The 17,107-nt window shown below is 40.4% G+C and overlaps 1 protein-coding gene across 5 annotated transcripts in view; it reads right to left on the bottom strand.

The window, feature by feature from the left end:
* LOC109424901 (uncharacterized) overlaps nucleotides 1-17,107 on the bottom strand; it is a 201,252-nt gene that overhangs the window by 68,838 nt on the left and 115,307 nt on the right. For all 5 annotated transcript variants that reach the window (XM_062845591.1, XM_062845594.1, XM_062845592.1 and 2 more), the window contains exons 3-4: nucleotides 8,710-9,078; nucleotides 7,980-8,640 (exon numbers count right to left, since the gene is read on the bottom strand). In XM_062845591.1, coding sequence (XP_062701575.1) covers nucleotides 7,980-8,375 — 396 coding nt within the window. In that variant the 5' untranslated portion in view covers nucleotides 8,376-8,640; nucleotides 8,710-9,078. The remainder of the gene's footprint in view (nucleotides 1-7,979; nucleotides 8,641-8,709; nucleotides 9,079-17,107) is intronic.

Genomic DNA, 17,107 nt, shown 5'->3' with positions numbered 1-17,107 from the left:
GTATGTGTGTGTGTACAAATAAACTCACATCACTTTTTGGCAGTAAACCTCAACCGATTTTAACGACCGACGGTTCATTCGGCGGGGAATCTGGTCCCATTGTTTCCTATTGAAAATGGTTCGGATCGGTCTAGCCGTTCCGGAGTTATGGCCATTTAGGTGTTCCGGAACGGTCCCCCAGGAAGGGACCAGATATGAAAACGCATCAAACCTATGCATGCGACACATCAAACCATGGCATTTTCGATAACGTGATGAGCGGTAAGCAGAAAAATAGTCTAAGACCATATCTGAACCGGTAATGCTCCGGAACCGTTTCCGGGTGTCCCGCCGGAAGTGGCCAAATATACAATTGAACCAAACCCATGCATGCGACACATCAAACCACGGCAATTTCGATGACCCGATGGACAATGAGCAGGAAAATCATCTCAGACTATATCTGAGCCGGTAGTGTTCCGGAACCGATTCTAGGCGTTCCACTGGAAGTGGCCAAAAATACAATTGAACCAAACCCATGCATGCGACACATCAAACCACGGCATTTTCGATAACCTAATGGACAATGAACAGGAAAACATTCTCAGACCATATCTGAAACGGTAGTGTTCCGGAACCGGTTCTAGGCGTCCCGCTGGAAGTGGCCAAATATACAAGTAAACCAAACCCATGCATGCGACACATCCAACCACGGCATTTTCGATAACCTGATGAGCGGTAAGCAGGAAAATAGTCCCAGACCATATCTGAACCAGTAGTGCTCCGGAACCGGTTCTAGGCGTCCCGCTGGAAGTGGCCAAATAAACAATTGAACCAAACCCATACATGCGACACATCAAACCACGGCATTTTCGATTACCCGATGGACAATGAGCAGGAAAATCATCTCAGACCATATCTGAACCGGTAGTGTTCCGGAACCGGTTCTAGGCGTCCCGCTGGAAGTGGCCAAATATACAAGTAAACCAAACCCATGCATGCGACACATCCAACCACGGCATTTTCGATAACCTGATGAGCGGTAAGCAGGAAAACAGTCTCAGACCATAACTGAACCGGTAGTGTTCCGGAACCGGTTCTAGGCGTCCCGCTGGAAGTCGCCAGATATACAATTGAACCAAACCCATACATGCAACACATCAAATCACGGCATTTTCGATTACCTGATGGACAATGAGCAGGAAAATCATCTCAGACCATATCTGAACCAGTGTTCCAGAACCGGTTCCGGGGTTCCCGCCGAAGTGGTCAAATCTGAAAGAGAAACAAACCCGTGCATGCGTCACATCAAATAGCGGCTTTTTAGATTACCTAATGCAACCAGGCCAGCAAGTGTTTCGGAATCGGTTTTGAGTGGCCGGAAGAGGCCAAATATAAAAGTAAACCAAATCCAGGCATGTGACACACCAAATCGTGGCTTTTGCGATAACCTGATGAACAGTTAGCCAGAAAATAGCCTTAGATCACACTAGAGGCAACTGGTAGTGTTCCGGAATTGGTTCTGAGAGTTCCGTCGAAATTGTCAAACCCTGCATGTGACACCTTCAATTTGCAACGTTTTTGGTTAACCGATGAGCAGTTAACAAGACAATAGTGTCAGACCATATTTGGTTCAGCCGGTAGTTACCCGGAATCAGATCCGGGTAGTAAAATGTAAAATTCAACCAAACCCATGCATGCGGTACATCAAATCACGACCAGTCTTGACGACATTCGACACTTTTTACTACCTTCATTTCGCTACCGCAGTCGTGTGTCAGCTTGCTTTGTTACATTCGTGCGCTACCGTTACCTCTTACACACAACACGAGCAGTAGAACGAAGATCAATGAACATAAGAAAGGGCCAAATTAATGTCAACTGACACGATGACATTTGTCTAATTCTAGCTTTACGCATAGATTTTCAGCCAATTCCGATTATGAATGTTAATATTAGTTTATTCTTGCATGTTGCATTGAATGCGACACATAGATGGGCAATATAGCTCTTATTATGGAAGAAGACAGGAATAACAAAAGCCGAACCGTCTCCTGAAGCCGCTATTGTCGTGAAGTGCATTCGTTCGACATTTTTGTTTCGAACAGTAGTTTGATTGCTTGTGTTGCGAATGTCGGAGACAAAGGAGGCCCAATATCGACGAAAAGGTTCAAATAACTGTGATTTCTAACAAGACTGATCACGACTTATCGACAACCTGATGGAAAAATAGGGTCAGACCACATTAGATTCCCGATAGTGTTGCGGGTTCAGCTGTGGCTTCGAAAGTGATTAGAAGTAAAAGTGAATCAAACCCATACATGCGATAAATCAAATCGCGGTGATTAGGTGAAGGTGAAGAATTAGCAATAAAATAATCTCAGACCATAATTGGGACAACCGGTAGTGTCATGGAATCAGATCCGGGTATACCACCGGAAATAACCAAATATAAAAATGAACCAAACCCATACATACGACACATCAGATCGCAGATTTTTTGATAATCTAATGAACGGTTAGCAAGAAATAGCCTTAGATCACATTACAGACCAGCTGTTGTGTAGCAGAACCAACGTTCATGTGAAAAATTAAATCGTGGCTTTGTTTAATGGCCTAATAAACATTAGGTATGAACAACAGTGACGAATAGGTCTAAGTTCTCATATATGAAAGAGAACAAAATATAGACAAATCTAAAGCGATCTCATCAAATCGTACCATTCCAGATTCCTAAGGTATAAATTTATAGCAGGATGGGTCAACGTTGAATGGAAATATAAGAATTTGATCACGTCAACAGAAGATGGCGGCTGTTTTAATGAATTTTGAGCTCTAAAACTATGTAAAATAAGTGTATTTGGTATGGGAAATATGTTCGGAGTCCACCAGAGTATCCAGCGGTCCAAAATCCAAGATAATGGCCCAGTATTCAAGTTAGCGCCTATTTTATAGGATTTTAAATTCCTGCATTATGGGCATATTTTGTATGGAAATTTGTCCAGAATTCAAAATTTGTAATCAGAAAACCCAAGCTGTGCGCTGTTTCACAAGGTCTGCAATATGACTATAGTTTGAATGGGGAAGAATGCCGGTCTTCGTCCAAAACTGGTAACCATAAAACCATAAACGATATGCCAAAATTCAATACGGTTACTTTTTTATGCAATTTTAGGTGCAGAATCAAAAAATGAATACCAGAACATCCAAGATGGTGTCTCAATGTTCAAGATGGCGCTTAGTTTAGTTGGGGTAGATATCCGGAGTCAAAAAATGATGACCGAAATTTTACGGCTTCATAACACTTGTTTGGTTTGAATTTTGGATCGTTGTCTTATATTTTCTGAATATTGGATGTTCTGCTAATACAAAATGTATCCATATTGAGTAGATTTAGCAAGCAGTTTCCATTTTGTATTTATGTCAATGTCATCAACAAGTCGCTTGAGTTTTGTTGAAAGGATATTTTAAAGCACGAGAAAGGCATCATCACCGCTAGGTGGATTAATTGGGGCTTTTAACTTCGTTTTTTAACCACTCCATGAACCCCACATACAGTTCACTCAACTTGGATCGGCCACTTCCCAACACATTTAAAGTTTCATTCGTCTGGTACTGACCGGGCTGGGAGCAACCTTAGAGAAAATTAAGTATCCAACCTTGTTGGGAGCTTTGGTCGTAGGCTGCAGACGAAGGGAGGATGAGGGATACTTCTGCAAACCTGAGCGCCTTTTCTCAAGGAGGAGTGGCTCACAACAGCGCCTGACTCCCATGTTAGGGGCGGCTGATCGAAGTTCGAATTCCAGGGAAGGACTCGAAGCTCAACTGTGGTCCTCCTGAAATCAGGAGAATGGGCTCCACCCCCCCTGAGGTTGCTGTAAAGAGCATTTCAATGGATAATCAGTAACTGAGTAATAAGAACCAAGATCAACGGCCGATTCTTCAACTTCAGAATAATCAATGTGCACTTCTTACTCTCCGGAAGCACTGTGGATGAGAAGGACGCATTCTACGTGAAGCTCGAATGTAAGTTTGATCGCTGCCCTAGCTACGACCTCAAGATCATCATAGGAGACCTGAACGCTCAGGTAGGCCAGGAGAAGAGAAAAGTGCAGCGCTGTATAACAGCAGACCCGTTTCTTTCGGGAGAAAAATAAACGCCACCTAGAAGAAGTGGAGTGCAAGGAAATAAAGCTGCTCTGTCGATCTCTCAAGAAATACGGGAGATCTACCAGCAGGAGCTCAACGCATCCCGTAACGGCTTTGTGCCTAGAGCCGCAATGTACAAGGAAGGGGGCCTCTTGACGGACGGACGTGAGGTAATCAAAACATGGGAGCAGCACTTCGATGAGCACACGAATGACGCGGAGAACGAGAGGTCACGGCAACGGAGGACGGAAATGATCCAACTTACACGCTGATAGAATTTCAGAAAACCATTCATCAGCTTAATTTTATTGGTATTGAAAGCAGCTGGATTTGGCAGCTGGAAAGGGTGGTATTCCAGATGATCTCTTCAAGATGGACCCAGGAAGTTGGTGGGCACAAGAAAGGCGACCATTTGTTATGTGAGAACTTCAGAACGGTCACCATTTTGAATGCCGACTACAAAGTGATATACCAGATCATCTTCCGTCGTCTATCAGAACAGCTTTCCCGGAAAGCTTTCCAAACTGAAGAAAGCAATAATGGACAGTGTACAGAGCTGCGTAAGGATTTGTGGCGATGAACTGTCCAGTCCACTCCTTGATTGAGACAAGGTGGTGGATTTTCCTGCATACCCTTCCACATCGCCCTGGAACGTATAAAGCGACGAGCTGGGCTCAACACATCGTCACAGGCATATCGCCATAAGACCAAGCCCACTCATGGGCTCAATCAAGCGTTTTAACGTTAAGTAGAGCCCCGAACAAAGAAGTGAACCGCACCGGTCACTGCTAAGTAGGGCTCGAAAGCGAAAAGTTTACGTAGTACGGTTCGTAGCAGGGCCTAGAATATAGAGACACGCAAAGTACGGTCTCTATCCGTAGGATCGTGCGCTCTCTCGCGTTTAGCTCTCTGGGTAGCGTTAAGAGGAGACGAAAGAACATGAGTATGGATTTGTTGTCAGGTATATAGTTTCTAGAGAATGATTTTCTTGTTTTGTATAGGTAGGAATTTATTTTAGTTTGCATCAAATATTTAAATTTTTTTATTTTTACTTGCTTTGAAATTTTCAACCAAACAATATCATAGATCGTTACAACACAACAAATTGTCTGACATACAATTGTGATAGAGTGACAATACAAACGCAGAAAAATAATAGGTTTAAATTGACAAGCTTTGCTTAAGTATGTTATGAATAAAGTTTTCCCTTCTTCGCCAATTTTAGGATCATGCATAACGAAAACGTATTGATTTTCTAATAAAAATAGTTACGATTGTTCATAATCACACCTTTAGTTTTTGATTCGGTCGATCGTTTTGAAACTAATATTTGAAGAAATGTTTAGTGATTCAGTGAGTTTTGCTATTTTAACACGTACATGTTTGAGCCGGGGTTGCTACGCAGCAAGTAAAGTTTGGTTTCGCACATTTAGAAAAATGTCCAAATAAATAACTCGCGAAGTTCGTGCCGACAAGTTCCAAAATTATCGTCATCCGTCGCAGATTCCGATGAGAAGATGTGCGTATTTTCTAACCCGGAAAGATACCATTTGACGGTAATAAGTGACCACAAGGTTTTCTTTCTTCACTTTCCGGGCTGAGATCCCCCGCTTTGAAAGAGCTGTGCCTCGCCTTTCGTTTTGTCGTGAATATTTCGAAAAAGGCAAAGGAGTTTTGGTTTGATTGCTGTTTTTGAAAATGGTGGTCGTCAGTGGGTGGTTTATTAAATATAAATTTAAAAAATATAAATTAAATAAACGAGACTTTAGGAAGAGAGTGTGCGAAATGGGTAACTTCACCCTTGTAGAAACAATGAGGCAAAGCAGAAAAAAAATCTGCGAAGACCCCATGCGAATAACACCGATCATACAGAATAGGAGGTTCAACATTAGATCTATAAAAACAACCCAACAATTGGGGAGATCTTTCCAATATTACACATTTATTAACAGCTCTTTTATCCACATTTTCATATATTTAAAACATATTCATCAACATGTTAAATGGATCGTTTGGTACAATATGTCCACGCATCCTTCCTCCCCTGTAAATTCGAGAAGTACCTTGCCGAAAGAAGATATTCTGTACTCCAAGTATTTCGAAGAATCATTTTTGCGCGTAAATACAACGCAGTAGACATGGTCGCTCTGATGCATGTGTCATATCTATGATATGGAACAAGCATCAATATTGACAAGAAAAACAACAAGATTCCTTTCCAGGGTGATTCCAGAGTAATTCCGTACTGGCTGCGTATGTATAACATTAGATAAGAGTAGTTACGATTTTTCAAAGATGCTTTGACTGTACCTAACTCAATTCAGATATCATAGAAGCACTTCAGTACTTTTTTTTGTAAACACAAACTTTAATTATACCGATAATAATCTAAAAAAATGTAGTCGAGCTGCCAAGTTTCATCAATTAAAATAGGCGGTGTATGGAAAAAGCAAGGTGTTGGATGTTAAAATACATCAATTGTTGTATGAAGTGCCAAAAAGGAGAGTGGGCTCATTATGTACTTTGACAAATACGCAGTCTACTTCAAGCGCATAGAATCTGCTTCCAACAAAATATTCATATACCGGCATCCAAAGGATCGCAATATATTAAGATTTCCGATTAATGCTTTTTAACTAAAAGGTTGTGACTGAGTATAGAATAAGCTGAAGTTAAAATACACGTTAATGAAAAAAGGTTACGCAAACTTATCGCAGACTGTTAGAAGACAGCTTCTACTATGACCAGGATTCAAAAATCTTGACCTACGCGAAGTTGTAAAGGAGACAACTATGTTATAAATGTGTTGGAAATGCAAGGGATGTAATTATTCAATAAACCTAATTATTAAAAAGATGCTCAAAATCTCCAATTCAGATAAATTTCTTGCGAGAAAGGATGGATATTATTTTAGATAAAAATTCAAAATACAAGTCATACAGTAAGCAACAAACACATAATTTAAAAAAAGATTGCTTGAATTCCGAGATTAAATACAATCATACATTATTGAGAACATAATATCTTTAAACGCACCAAAACTGGTACAAATCTCCAAGGGAATTATTTATTTGAGTTCAATTTTTACTAACTGTTTTCAGTCTTATCCAAAACCCCTTCTTTCAAAATATAAGCACAGATTATTATACTGAATAAGATTTGCAATAACACCATAGAAATACACAAAATATTGCGATGATTTACAGAAGTGCAATAAACCGATGGTACGGATACAATAGAGACCACCGGTGCGCAAAGGCGACCGATTATTATTTTACTCACATGGAAACGAACGACCGGTGCGAAAATGGGTGGATAACGAAATTAAAAATCGTTAACGACGTGCTGTTGCGTGTGTAGTATGAAGTCCACGAGTGGGCTTGGTCTAATTACATCGTCACAGTCATGCATATTGGACTCCAGAGGAAAAGGTACTCTCTACTCTACGGGCACGATTGGGCTCGTGGAGGGCTTGCAAACACTCGAAGTTTTTCAGCGACGCGTGCTAAGAACAACAACAGTGGTATATAGGAGACTGGCGTGTGGCGTAGAATGATTAATCACGAGCTTGCTCAACGCTCTACGGCGATCCAAGCCTCCTTAAGATGATCAAATCTGAAAGCATACCATGAACACTGAACAGGGCTAAATATGTATTGTCGTAAAATTGATGCGTTTATAATATATGTAAGTATCTCACCATAAAGTCATGTTTCTAACTGATTCTCAGCTAAACTTTTGCTAAATATCAGCGAAAACTGATCAAGTTGCTACAATCTCAGTAACAAGCTCTATAATGTGCTAATCATAGGTTATCCATTGAAAAATCTGAAAGCCCATTTTGCGCTTACCTTGTCAAACGCCATAGGCCGGGAGAGACGCTCGATTCCTGTCTGGACGTTGCCCGCTGGAGTTCCACTGGCACTACCTCCAGTCCCTCCTCCGACGCTATAGGTCAACGACCCCGATACCGAACCGGTTTGGAGTGAAACATGTGGCTGCAGTTGCAGTTGCTGGTTGCTCACAGAAGAAGTTGAAGTTAACGGTTGATGCAGGGGTACAAGTTGAAGCTGTGGCTGTTGAGTATGTAGTTGCAGTGCATATTGTTGTGGCAAAGATGTCGTTGCTGTTCCTGCTGTAGTCGGTGGAGGTGACTGAGGATTGTGCTGATTCTTTTGTAGACTGTGCTGCTGCTGTAGAAGCTTGTGTCCATCTTTGTCTGGTGGCAGTCCACCAGGAGGCTCCATGGCCACCAACTGCAACACCTTGAGGCTGATTAGTCCCAAGTGTCGTACTGTTATATGTTGCTGTGTCGGATAGTACCGCACTTGATGTTTTCCGTTGGTATGCAGCCAGTCGTTTAGAGTGTCAGTTGCAGCAGTTGTTGTTGCTATTTTGTTCTTAAGATTTTTAGTGCCCTCCTTTTGGAGGCACTAAATGTTGCGCAGGTTTCAGCATTCGCATTTGAGAGGGCCTAGCCAAACTCCATCATGTGTGCGTTAGATGAAAATTCTGAACAACAAACAAAGAGGAAAGCTACTGTCAAAAGTTTATTAATTGGATTCCTGAACAAGAAATTACCTGGTAGCATTGAGAGAAGAATGAAACGAGTATCTTGTGCTTGAGGCCGAAAGTTGCCAGCCGTGGTCAGCCGGCAAGGCTGTAGTCCGAACCAGTTTTTTGTGCCTATTTGTATCCTCGTGCTGAGGCCCTTTCGTCTGCCGGATTTGCTTCGTAGTGATAGTAGTAGTAGTGATAGTTGTTGCTTCTGTTGCTGTGGTGCTGCTGCTGTGGTAATACTTTTTGCTGCTACTTTGAACACGTTCTTCGATTGCTCGAAGAATTCAGTACGAGACGGAAGCTGGGGGGGCTGCGACCGGGAGGACAGACAAAGATCTGCAGTTAGCGGTTCGAGCCCCTGGCCCATCTCGATGTCACCCCCACATCTATCTGTAATGGGAAAGAAAAGAACAAACAAAGACCACACATCAGAATGAAATATTCATGAAACTTCTTCGCCGCAAAAGCATTCGCTGAAATTGTACGTGTTCTAATGACGACAGGGTTGGATTGATATGGATGTTGACCTCTGAACTTTTCATTTATAAAATGACAGAGAAATTTAAAAGGAAGAATAAAATATAGAAAATAGGCTGACGAATCAAACCTAAACTAAAACAACCAATCATTAACGGAAACTTTATATCAGTTTAAATCAGATGCTCAAGATAAAGATAGAGCCAACCCTGCCACCCTAGGGTGGGGCTAATATCAAAAAATCTCTCCGATATATGATTTCCCAAGTGGAAAGTGATCTACTAGTCGAAATAAGTCAGCTGTACAAAAATGAGCGATTTCGGTTGATATTTAAGGGTGGCGCAAAGGGTTCAAGTGCAATTTTTGCTAGAACAAACTTTCAAAAATAATTTCAAATTTAATTTTCAAACTTATTTTTTCTAGACTAAATCGGTGATTCTAGAATCCACTTGGGCCAAATTTGTGCTCAAAATTGCGATATCTCCACTGGTTTCTGAGATATTTAAAAAAAAAGTCATATTTTGGTACCCAACAAAAAAATTCCTGAAAAACGACATTTTTTTTTTTCAAATATCTCAGAAACCAGTAGAGATATCGCAATTTTGAGCACAAATTTGGCCCAAGTGGATTCTAGAATCACCGATTTAGTCTAGAAAAAATAAGTTTGAAAATTAAATTTGAAATGATTTTTGAAAGTTTGTTCTAGCAAAAATTTCACTTGAACCCTTTGCGCCACCCCTAAATATCAACCGAAATCGCTCATTTTTGTACAGCTGACTTATTTCGACTAGTAGATCACTTTCCACTTGGGAAATCATATATCGGAGAGATTTTTTGAAATTAGCCCCACCCTACTGCCACCCGGATTCCGTCCCAACGCGATGAAATTGATTTTACTGAGTTGTTTTCGCTGCTGTGCCCTGCCATGCCGTGCCAGTGTCGGTGGACTTTCAATCCAAATGAAAATACTGGGAAACTCCCATCAATCATCATTGAAAACCATATCACGACGAGGCGACGAGAGCAATTTTCCAGTGGATTTCCCTGCTCAGTGTAAAATGGCACTTGTTAGGTTAGAGGTATAGACATTGCGACGTCTGTTGTTGGACTTGGTCGGGTGGGTGGGGCAGTGCGCTGTCGACAAGAAAACAGCAGAGCATCGAAGTTCACTTGGCATTGCCATGTACCTAGAGCGTTTGTTCTAGAAGACAGGCAGAATACATGGAACACGTAACATGTATATTCATTTCATACATTTAGATTTGTTTCGTCGGAAACTTATTTAATTCATGAAAACTTCAAATCAGCCCAAAATCACTTAGAAGTACACTAAAACATCAATTAACGCTTAAAACCCCGAGCAGAGGGGAATATCAAATTAATAACTACGAAATTACAAAACCTGTTTTTATACCTCGTTTTGTTATTACTGTATTATCAAGGCATTACGTTTCCATAACATGTTTTGTTGAACAATCTTATTTTGTTATGACCAAGCTATTGGTATACAGCCATCAAATAACATTTCAATATTACATTTTATTGTGGAACAAGTTTGATTATTATTGTATTATTGAGAGTGTACAAATACTTTATGCTATTGCAATCAAAACTAAAACAAGTTTTGAAATAAATCCTACGTCATTCAACAACGTTATTTACAGTATTTTGCGAGTTATGCTTCCGGTATCACATTTAATAAGAGGTGTGGTGTATTCCATGACATGGAGGTGCTGTAATGTGTACAAAACCAAGTCCCTGCTGGACGCTGCGAGGTTTGAAATTGACTGAGTTGTAGCTGGAAAGTTCCCAAAATATCAGCCACTGCCCAAGTGGCGCAGCACCCTACATACATCAAAAGGAGAGCATAGCAGACGATATTGAAGGTGGGGTTTGAAAAGGACGTAACAGACTCCGCCTATGACATGAGAATTTCAATGATAAAAATGTCAAACTTATTGAGTAAACTTATTTGAACGAAGCTAATACAGACAGCTGAATCCAAACTTGTAGATGGTTTTGAATGGGATTTTTCAGAAATATTTTATATTTTCACATGTTTTCCCTGTCGTTACAGAGGATGAAGTCGGATCCACCTATTTGTGGTAAAATATTACATGAATAGTTGAAAATACGCCTATGAGGGAAGAGAGAAACTGAAGTTCGCAATGATTGTTCCGCCATTCTCACATGCTGGTCTAAATATGTATAGCATTCTCAGCCAACACGAAGTCATATATGATGTAGAGAAGGATGCTAATGTGGAGGCCATATGCGTACATGCTTTCATTTAACCACGGGTAAAGTGTACGCATATCGCCTCCACTTTAGCATCCTGTTCAGCAGTATGTGCGATTGTTTGATATCATAACTAATTTTGCTTTCGGGATGTTATCAATAACTCTTAAATATCAAAATTTGTTATTGAAATATTTCCCAAATTCACTGTTATTAAGTTGTTATTGACACTAACAAAACATGTTATTAAATTGATTTTTCAGGAACATTTTTTTTGTTATGTGACTTGTTTGTCGCTTATGACAGACAAGTTTATAACTCAATATGTTATGTTAATAACATAAAAATAACTAATTCCATTATGCAGTTATTTTGCCAAAATAACGCATTTTGTTATGCTGTTGTTATTTTCTTCTGCTCGGGACATAGGGAACCAAAAAAAATAGTTGTGTATGTGATTGATTAACTATATGACAGCATATTTGAGCTGATTCAGATGATACAGTCGGGAACCGCTGGCGCTGGTTGGGGGTTTAATAGTTGGGTGGCTTTTTGGTTGGGTCTCCGTTAGTTGAGCTGCCAACTAAAAAGCACCTGGATGTCATTATTCAATGTCAAACTGAGAATGACAACCAATGTGTAATTCCGAGGGGCGAGCATATGAGTTTTTTGGTTTCTTAAACTTTACTGATAATCGAGAAGAATTTCTCATTCATTTTTCTTTAAAAAAATATGTATAATTACTTCGAAACAAATGCAAAACATCGGCAATCTTTATTTTGTCGATTATTGAAAGCGTTTTGTGCTTGCATTTTGGTCCGGGTGGTTTCATAATAATCTGTATTATCACTTCACCGACTAAAAATGGATGAAGATAATTAATTCTCGCATTGGTCATATATGTTTCTTCCATAACGTATCAGTTTTGCTCTAAATGTGAAAAAAAATGAAAAATTTTCAAAGTTTTGCTTTTTACTTAAACTTAAACATGATTAAAAAAACATTGCGCACGCCCCTTGTGCTGCTGTCACTTCACATCGAATTCGTTGGTTGGGTGGAGGTTGTGGCCCAACGAGCGAATTCCGACTGTAGCAGAAAACTCAAGCAACAGTTAAGCTGACTGCCATATTGCACATCATCGATATATTGTCTCTCCTTATACCCCACATTTAGTTTAGATTCTCGATCAACCCATACTGCATTTATCATATCAAAGGCTTTGAAGCTTGATTGTTTATACATCTTATCAAAATAGTGAACAGCTATAAGATCTGAAGTGTGATGGAACGGTGTCAAAATTAAAGCAATCCAACATCTTCAACCCTACACCGATCACTAAAGGAAGTTTTCCTATGATGGGTCAGCAGCACGAATGTGCTGGCGCTCAAAAGTAGAACTCCCTGTCAGCAGCATCTGACGATATGTTTAATTTCCAGTGCCACACGGAGTGTATCGAAGCAAAAACCGATACACCAGAGTGGGTAAGAGGAAAATTCAAGAAAACATCACGTCTTTGAACTTCCAAACTGTAATTGACATACGATGGTGCGAAATGAAATCCGATAGACTTACGATTTCTTTTTCCAGTTAAAGGCGCTCAGTCTCTGTCATTGGAAAGTTTTTTTTGTGCGCTCGAAAAGTTTTCATACAATCTGATTTGATTTGGCACTTTCTAAACTTTGTGAACAGTTTTCCAATACCAACGAATGTTTTTTCATGATCATTTTTAAATGAAGCTCGAATCTAATAGTATTAAGAATCACGATATCCATTACTCAAAAACGGAATGATAGGGTATTGGTTCCCTTATTAAGCATGTGGCACCCATTTTCATCCTAGAAAAAACTAAGGATTGAAGCGCCGTTTGCTTTGTTTCTTATTTTTGTATTTTTTGTTAGAAGTGAGCACGCATGAAACCAAAAAGAACGGAATCAATCGGTGCCGTAATCGCTTGTTTTCGAATAGGATGAATATGGGATCGTAAGATTACTGATGGCACTCGTACCTTAGATGCTACAGTTTGATAATCATTAAGGTCAAGGTATTTGGAGTACGTAGAGGGGGTGGCCAAAATGTTTGGGATAGGCAACTTTTTTTTCTCTCACAAAAAAAGTTCAACATGCTGTAACTTTTCATAGAGTGCATAAAAAATCCTAAAATTTTGGCTGTTTGTCAACCTATAATATGCGCATCATTGGTGCAAATTTGAGTTCGATTGGTTAATCTTTCGCGAAGCTAGAACCGTTCTCGTAAAACACTTTTTTTAGACAACTTAATTTTGAACTATCAGATCTCGGAAACCAGTGAACCGAATTGAATGAAATTTTGAACGTTTATCAACGATATATTAATGCTTCACATGTTATTAAAAAAAGGTACTTTTTGAACGTTGAAAAAAGTTATCATAGATTGACACTTTTTAGAAATTTCTTGAAAAAATATATTTTTTTTACATCAATGTCTTTAAATTTTGGTTTTGATATCCAAAGATTTTCTACATTTGTTCTCAAGATATCCCTAATAAGATATATTAAAGCCTATTTGGATTGAAGGAAGAACACATTTTTTAATTTTTGTGCGGATTTGTAGATTTGACTTATTTTCCACTATATGGTTGAAAACATCAAGCCGGTATATCTTCACTCGTCGTGAGAAAATATTACATTTTATAACGTCATATTAAGTATCAATATATTGTTGATAAATGCTAAAAATTTCATTCAATTTGGTTCACTTGTTTCCGAGATATCACAGTTCAAAAATTAGTTGTCTAAAAATAATGTTTTACTAGAAAGATTAACCAATCAAGCTCAAATTTGTACCAATGATGCATATATAATAGGTTGACAAACAGTCAAAAGTTGAGATTTTTTGATGCACTCTTTGTAAAGTTACAGCTTGTTGATCTTTTTTGTGAGAGAAAAAAAAGTTGCCAATCCCAAACATTTTGGCCACCCCCTGTAGCTCCAATTTTCTCAAGCGCAAATGTAGAGATCCATCAAACGTATCTGGCTCAATATGTAGCTTGATGCTTGCTTCCTCACAGTAAACTTTGATTTACATTTTCAGCTGGATCCGTTTGACGATTCTCTATATTTATGCTCCAGAAAATTTGAGCTGTGCGTACTCTGAATATCTTGTCCTTAAAGAGTTCATACATGGAATATTCAGCAAAGATGCAGACACCCATAGCAATGCATCCAGCCAAAAAAAGTGGAAGAAACTTTAGGGATCGAGCAGTGTAGCGTATCCTTATCGTGAGCAAAAAAAAAACAGAATAATATTATAAATAACTTCTGATTATCGCTCTTGGCACTACTAAAAATCTCAAACTCCACACCACCATTCCAAAAGATTAGCTCTAATTATCTAACCTACATTGTTAATGAGCAGAAAATTGCGTCCACGGCAATGAGTGGCTCTTCAACCGGGCGAAAACGGCAAAAGCTGAAGCTATAGGTGCCGGAGCGAAGAATGAAATTAAATTTTGGCATGCTGACACATGCATAAATCTGATGGAACATTTGGCGCCTTCGCTAATTGCTGCTTTGAGAATATGCTATACGGTGACGGCATAATTAAGATTGATGGGGCATCTTTTTTCGTGTGCAAAATTGTAACTCTTTTAAACCTTCATTGCCAGCAGGTACAAACTGCCGCAAAATAATACTTTTCTTTTTTTTTCGTTTCCTGTCACCTCTGTGTTATCTTTGTTTTAACTTTGTTTTTTTAGTCTTCTCAGCATTCTCCGTCTTCTTCGTCCTCTCTGTTTTTCCCGCCTTCTGTGTCTTTTCAGTGTTCTGTCGGAGGAGTTGTATTATTTGTCCTCACTATCATCTATGATTGTTTTTGCCATTTTTCTCTTCTCTGTCTTTTTTGTAATTTAAGTGTCCTCACTTCGTTCCATGCACTTCATGTGGTTCTGTTGTTTTTCTGACTTCATCGTTTTCTCTGGTTTGTTTCTGTCCACAATGGCTTCTCTATGAGTCTGTGCACCGTTTTTTTTGCTGTCTTCCTCGCTCCTTCGGAAAATTTGAAATTTCACTATATAATCTGTTAACTCTGTCTTCTCTATTTTTTCTATATTCTCTGTCATCTGCGACCCAGAAAGTTGGAAAAGGTTGGCCAGAAAAGGCTGACCCGTCCCGGATGGAAGGATACATGGGGTTATGATCGTTGTTAGGCCCTCACCCTCAGCAACCATTGAGTAGGGTGAACCAAGGGAAGGAACAAAAGTCGAGTGAAACAGGAAGAATAAAAAGGCGCAGGTCGAGGAGAACAGAGACGCCAAGCCAAAAAGACGTAAAAGAGTAGGTGCCAAGCGCGAGTAGGGCAACGTTATCAAGACCAAACAGTCGAAGTACTCGGACGTCCTGAAGGCGATGCGAAGCGACGCCAAGCTCGTAGATCTGGAAGCTGACGTATGCCGTATCAGACGTACTCATACGGGTACATATGATCCTAGAGCTGAAGCGAATTGAGGAACGCAAGAGCGTCGCCTACAAAAGATCGGCAGAAGAGGTCATTGGCGAAGGGGTAGAGACACAAGAGGCGAATCTGAAGGGAAAAACCTAGAAGAGTTCACCGAAGAGGAAGGGCTCGTCACGGCACTGTGGCAACAGTGCGAGGCGCAGAAATCCACTGCAGCCGTTCGTCTACGGAATGGGCCGGCAGGGACACAGGTAACTTTGGTTCAGCTACCAGCGGACGTAGAAAATATCCGTTAAAGTAGGGAGGATCAACATAGGCTAGTGCGTATGTTATCTGACGTTTCACGAGCCACCGGAGGTTTGTTTCAGGTGTCTGGAATCAGGACACAAGTCGAACTGCGCAGGCGATGTGGCGCTGAAGGTCATAAGGCACAAGGCTGCACGAGTCCACCCATTTGTACGGGGAAATCCGTGAACAACAGGATCCAACGGGTGCCCGGCCTTCAAGAAAGTCGCAGTGAACAAATCACAGTCCAGGTAAGGCAGCTGAATCTGAACCACTGTAGCGCAGCTCAGAAACTGCTATGTCAGGGGGTTTCTGAGTGGGGGACGGATATCGCCATCATAGCGGACCCACACCGAATAACCGACAGAAACGAAATCTGGATCGCGTATTGGTCCAGAAAAATGGCAGTGATATGGACGACGGGTAAATACCCCGTCCAGGAGTTGGTGTCTCCTACCTATGAGGGCTTCATGGTCGCCAAAGTAAACGGGGTCTTCTTCTATAGTTGTTATGCACCTCCACGGTGGTCGATCAAACAGTTCATGCAGATGCTGGACTGTATGACGACCGTGATAATAGCGGGTGATTTTAATGCCTGAGTCGTGGAATAGCGTAGTCGGTTCACGAACCAGTGGGGTCAGATCCTTCTAGAGACACTGGCCATATTAGATGTCGACCTGGCTAATGTCGGTATGAAGACTACCTTTAGCCAGAACGATGCGGAGTCGAGTGTTGACGTTACTTTTTGTAGTAGTTCGAACTAGAGTGTAGGCGATAGCTACATTCACACCTGCGGTCCAGCGTCTGGGGATACCCGGGTACCTGTACAAGATTCTCGGAAGTTACTTCCATAATCGAGTACTAGTTTATGACACGGGAGTGCGACGGAAGTGCATTCACATCACTTTAGGAGTCCCACAAGGTTCCATTTTGGATCCATTGTTATAGAATGTCATGTACAATGAGGTGTTGAGGTTAGAGTTCCCGG

Source organism: Aedes albopictus, chromosome 1, assembly GCF_035046485.1.
Source record: "Aedes albopictus strain Foshan chromosome 1, AalbF5, whole genome shotgun sequence".
Lineage (NCBI taxonomy): Eukaryota > Metazoa > Arthropoda > Insecta > Diptera > Culicidae > Aedes > Aedes albopictus.
This window is presented reverse-complemented; position numbering and strand designations above follow the sequence as displayed.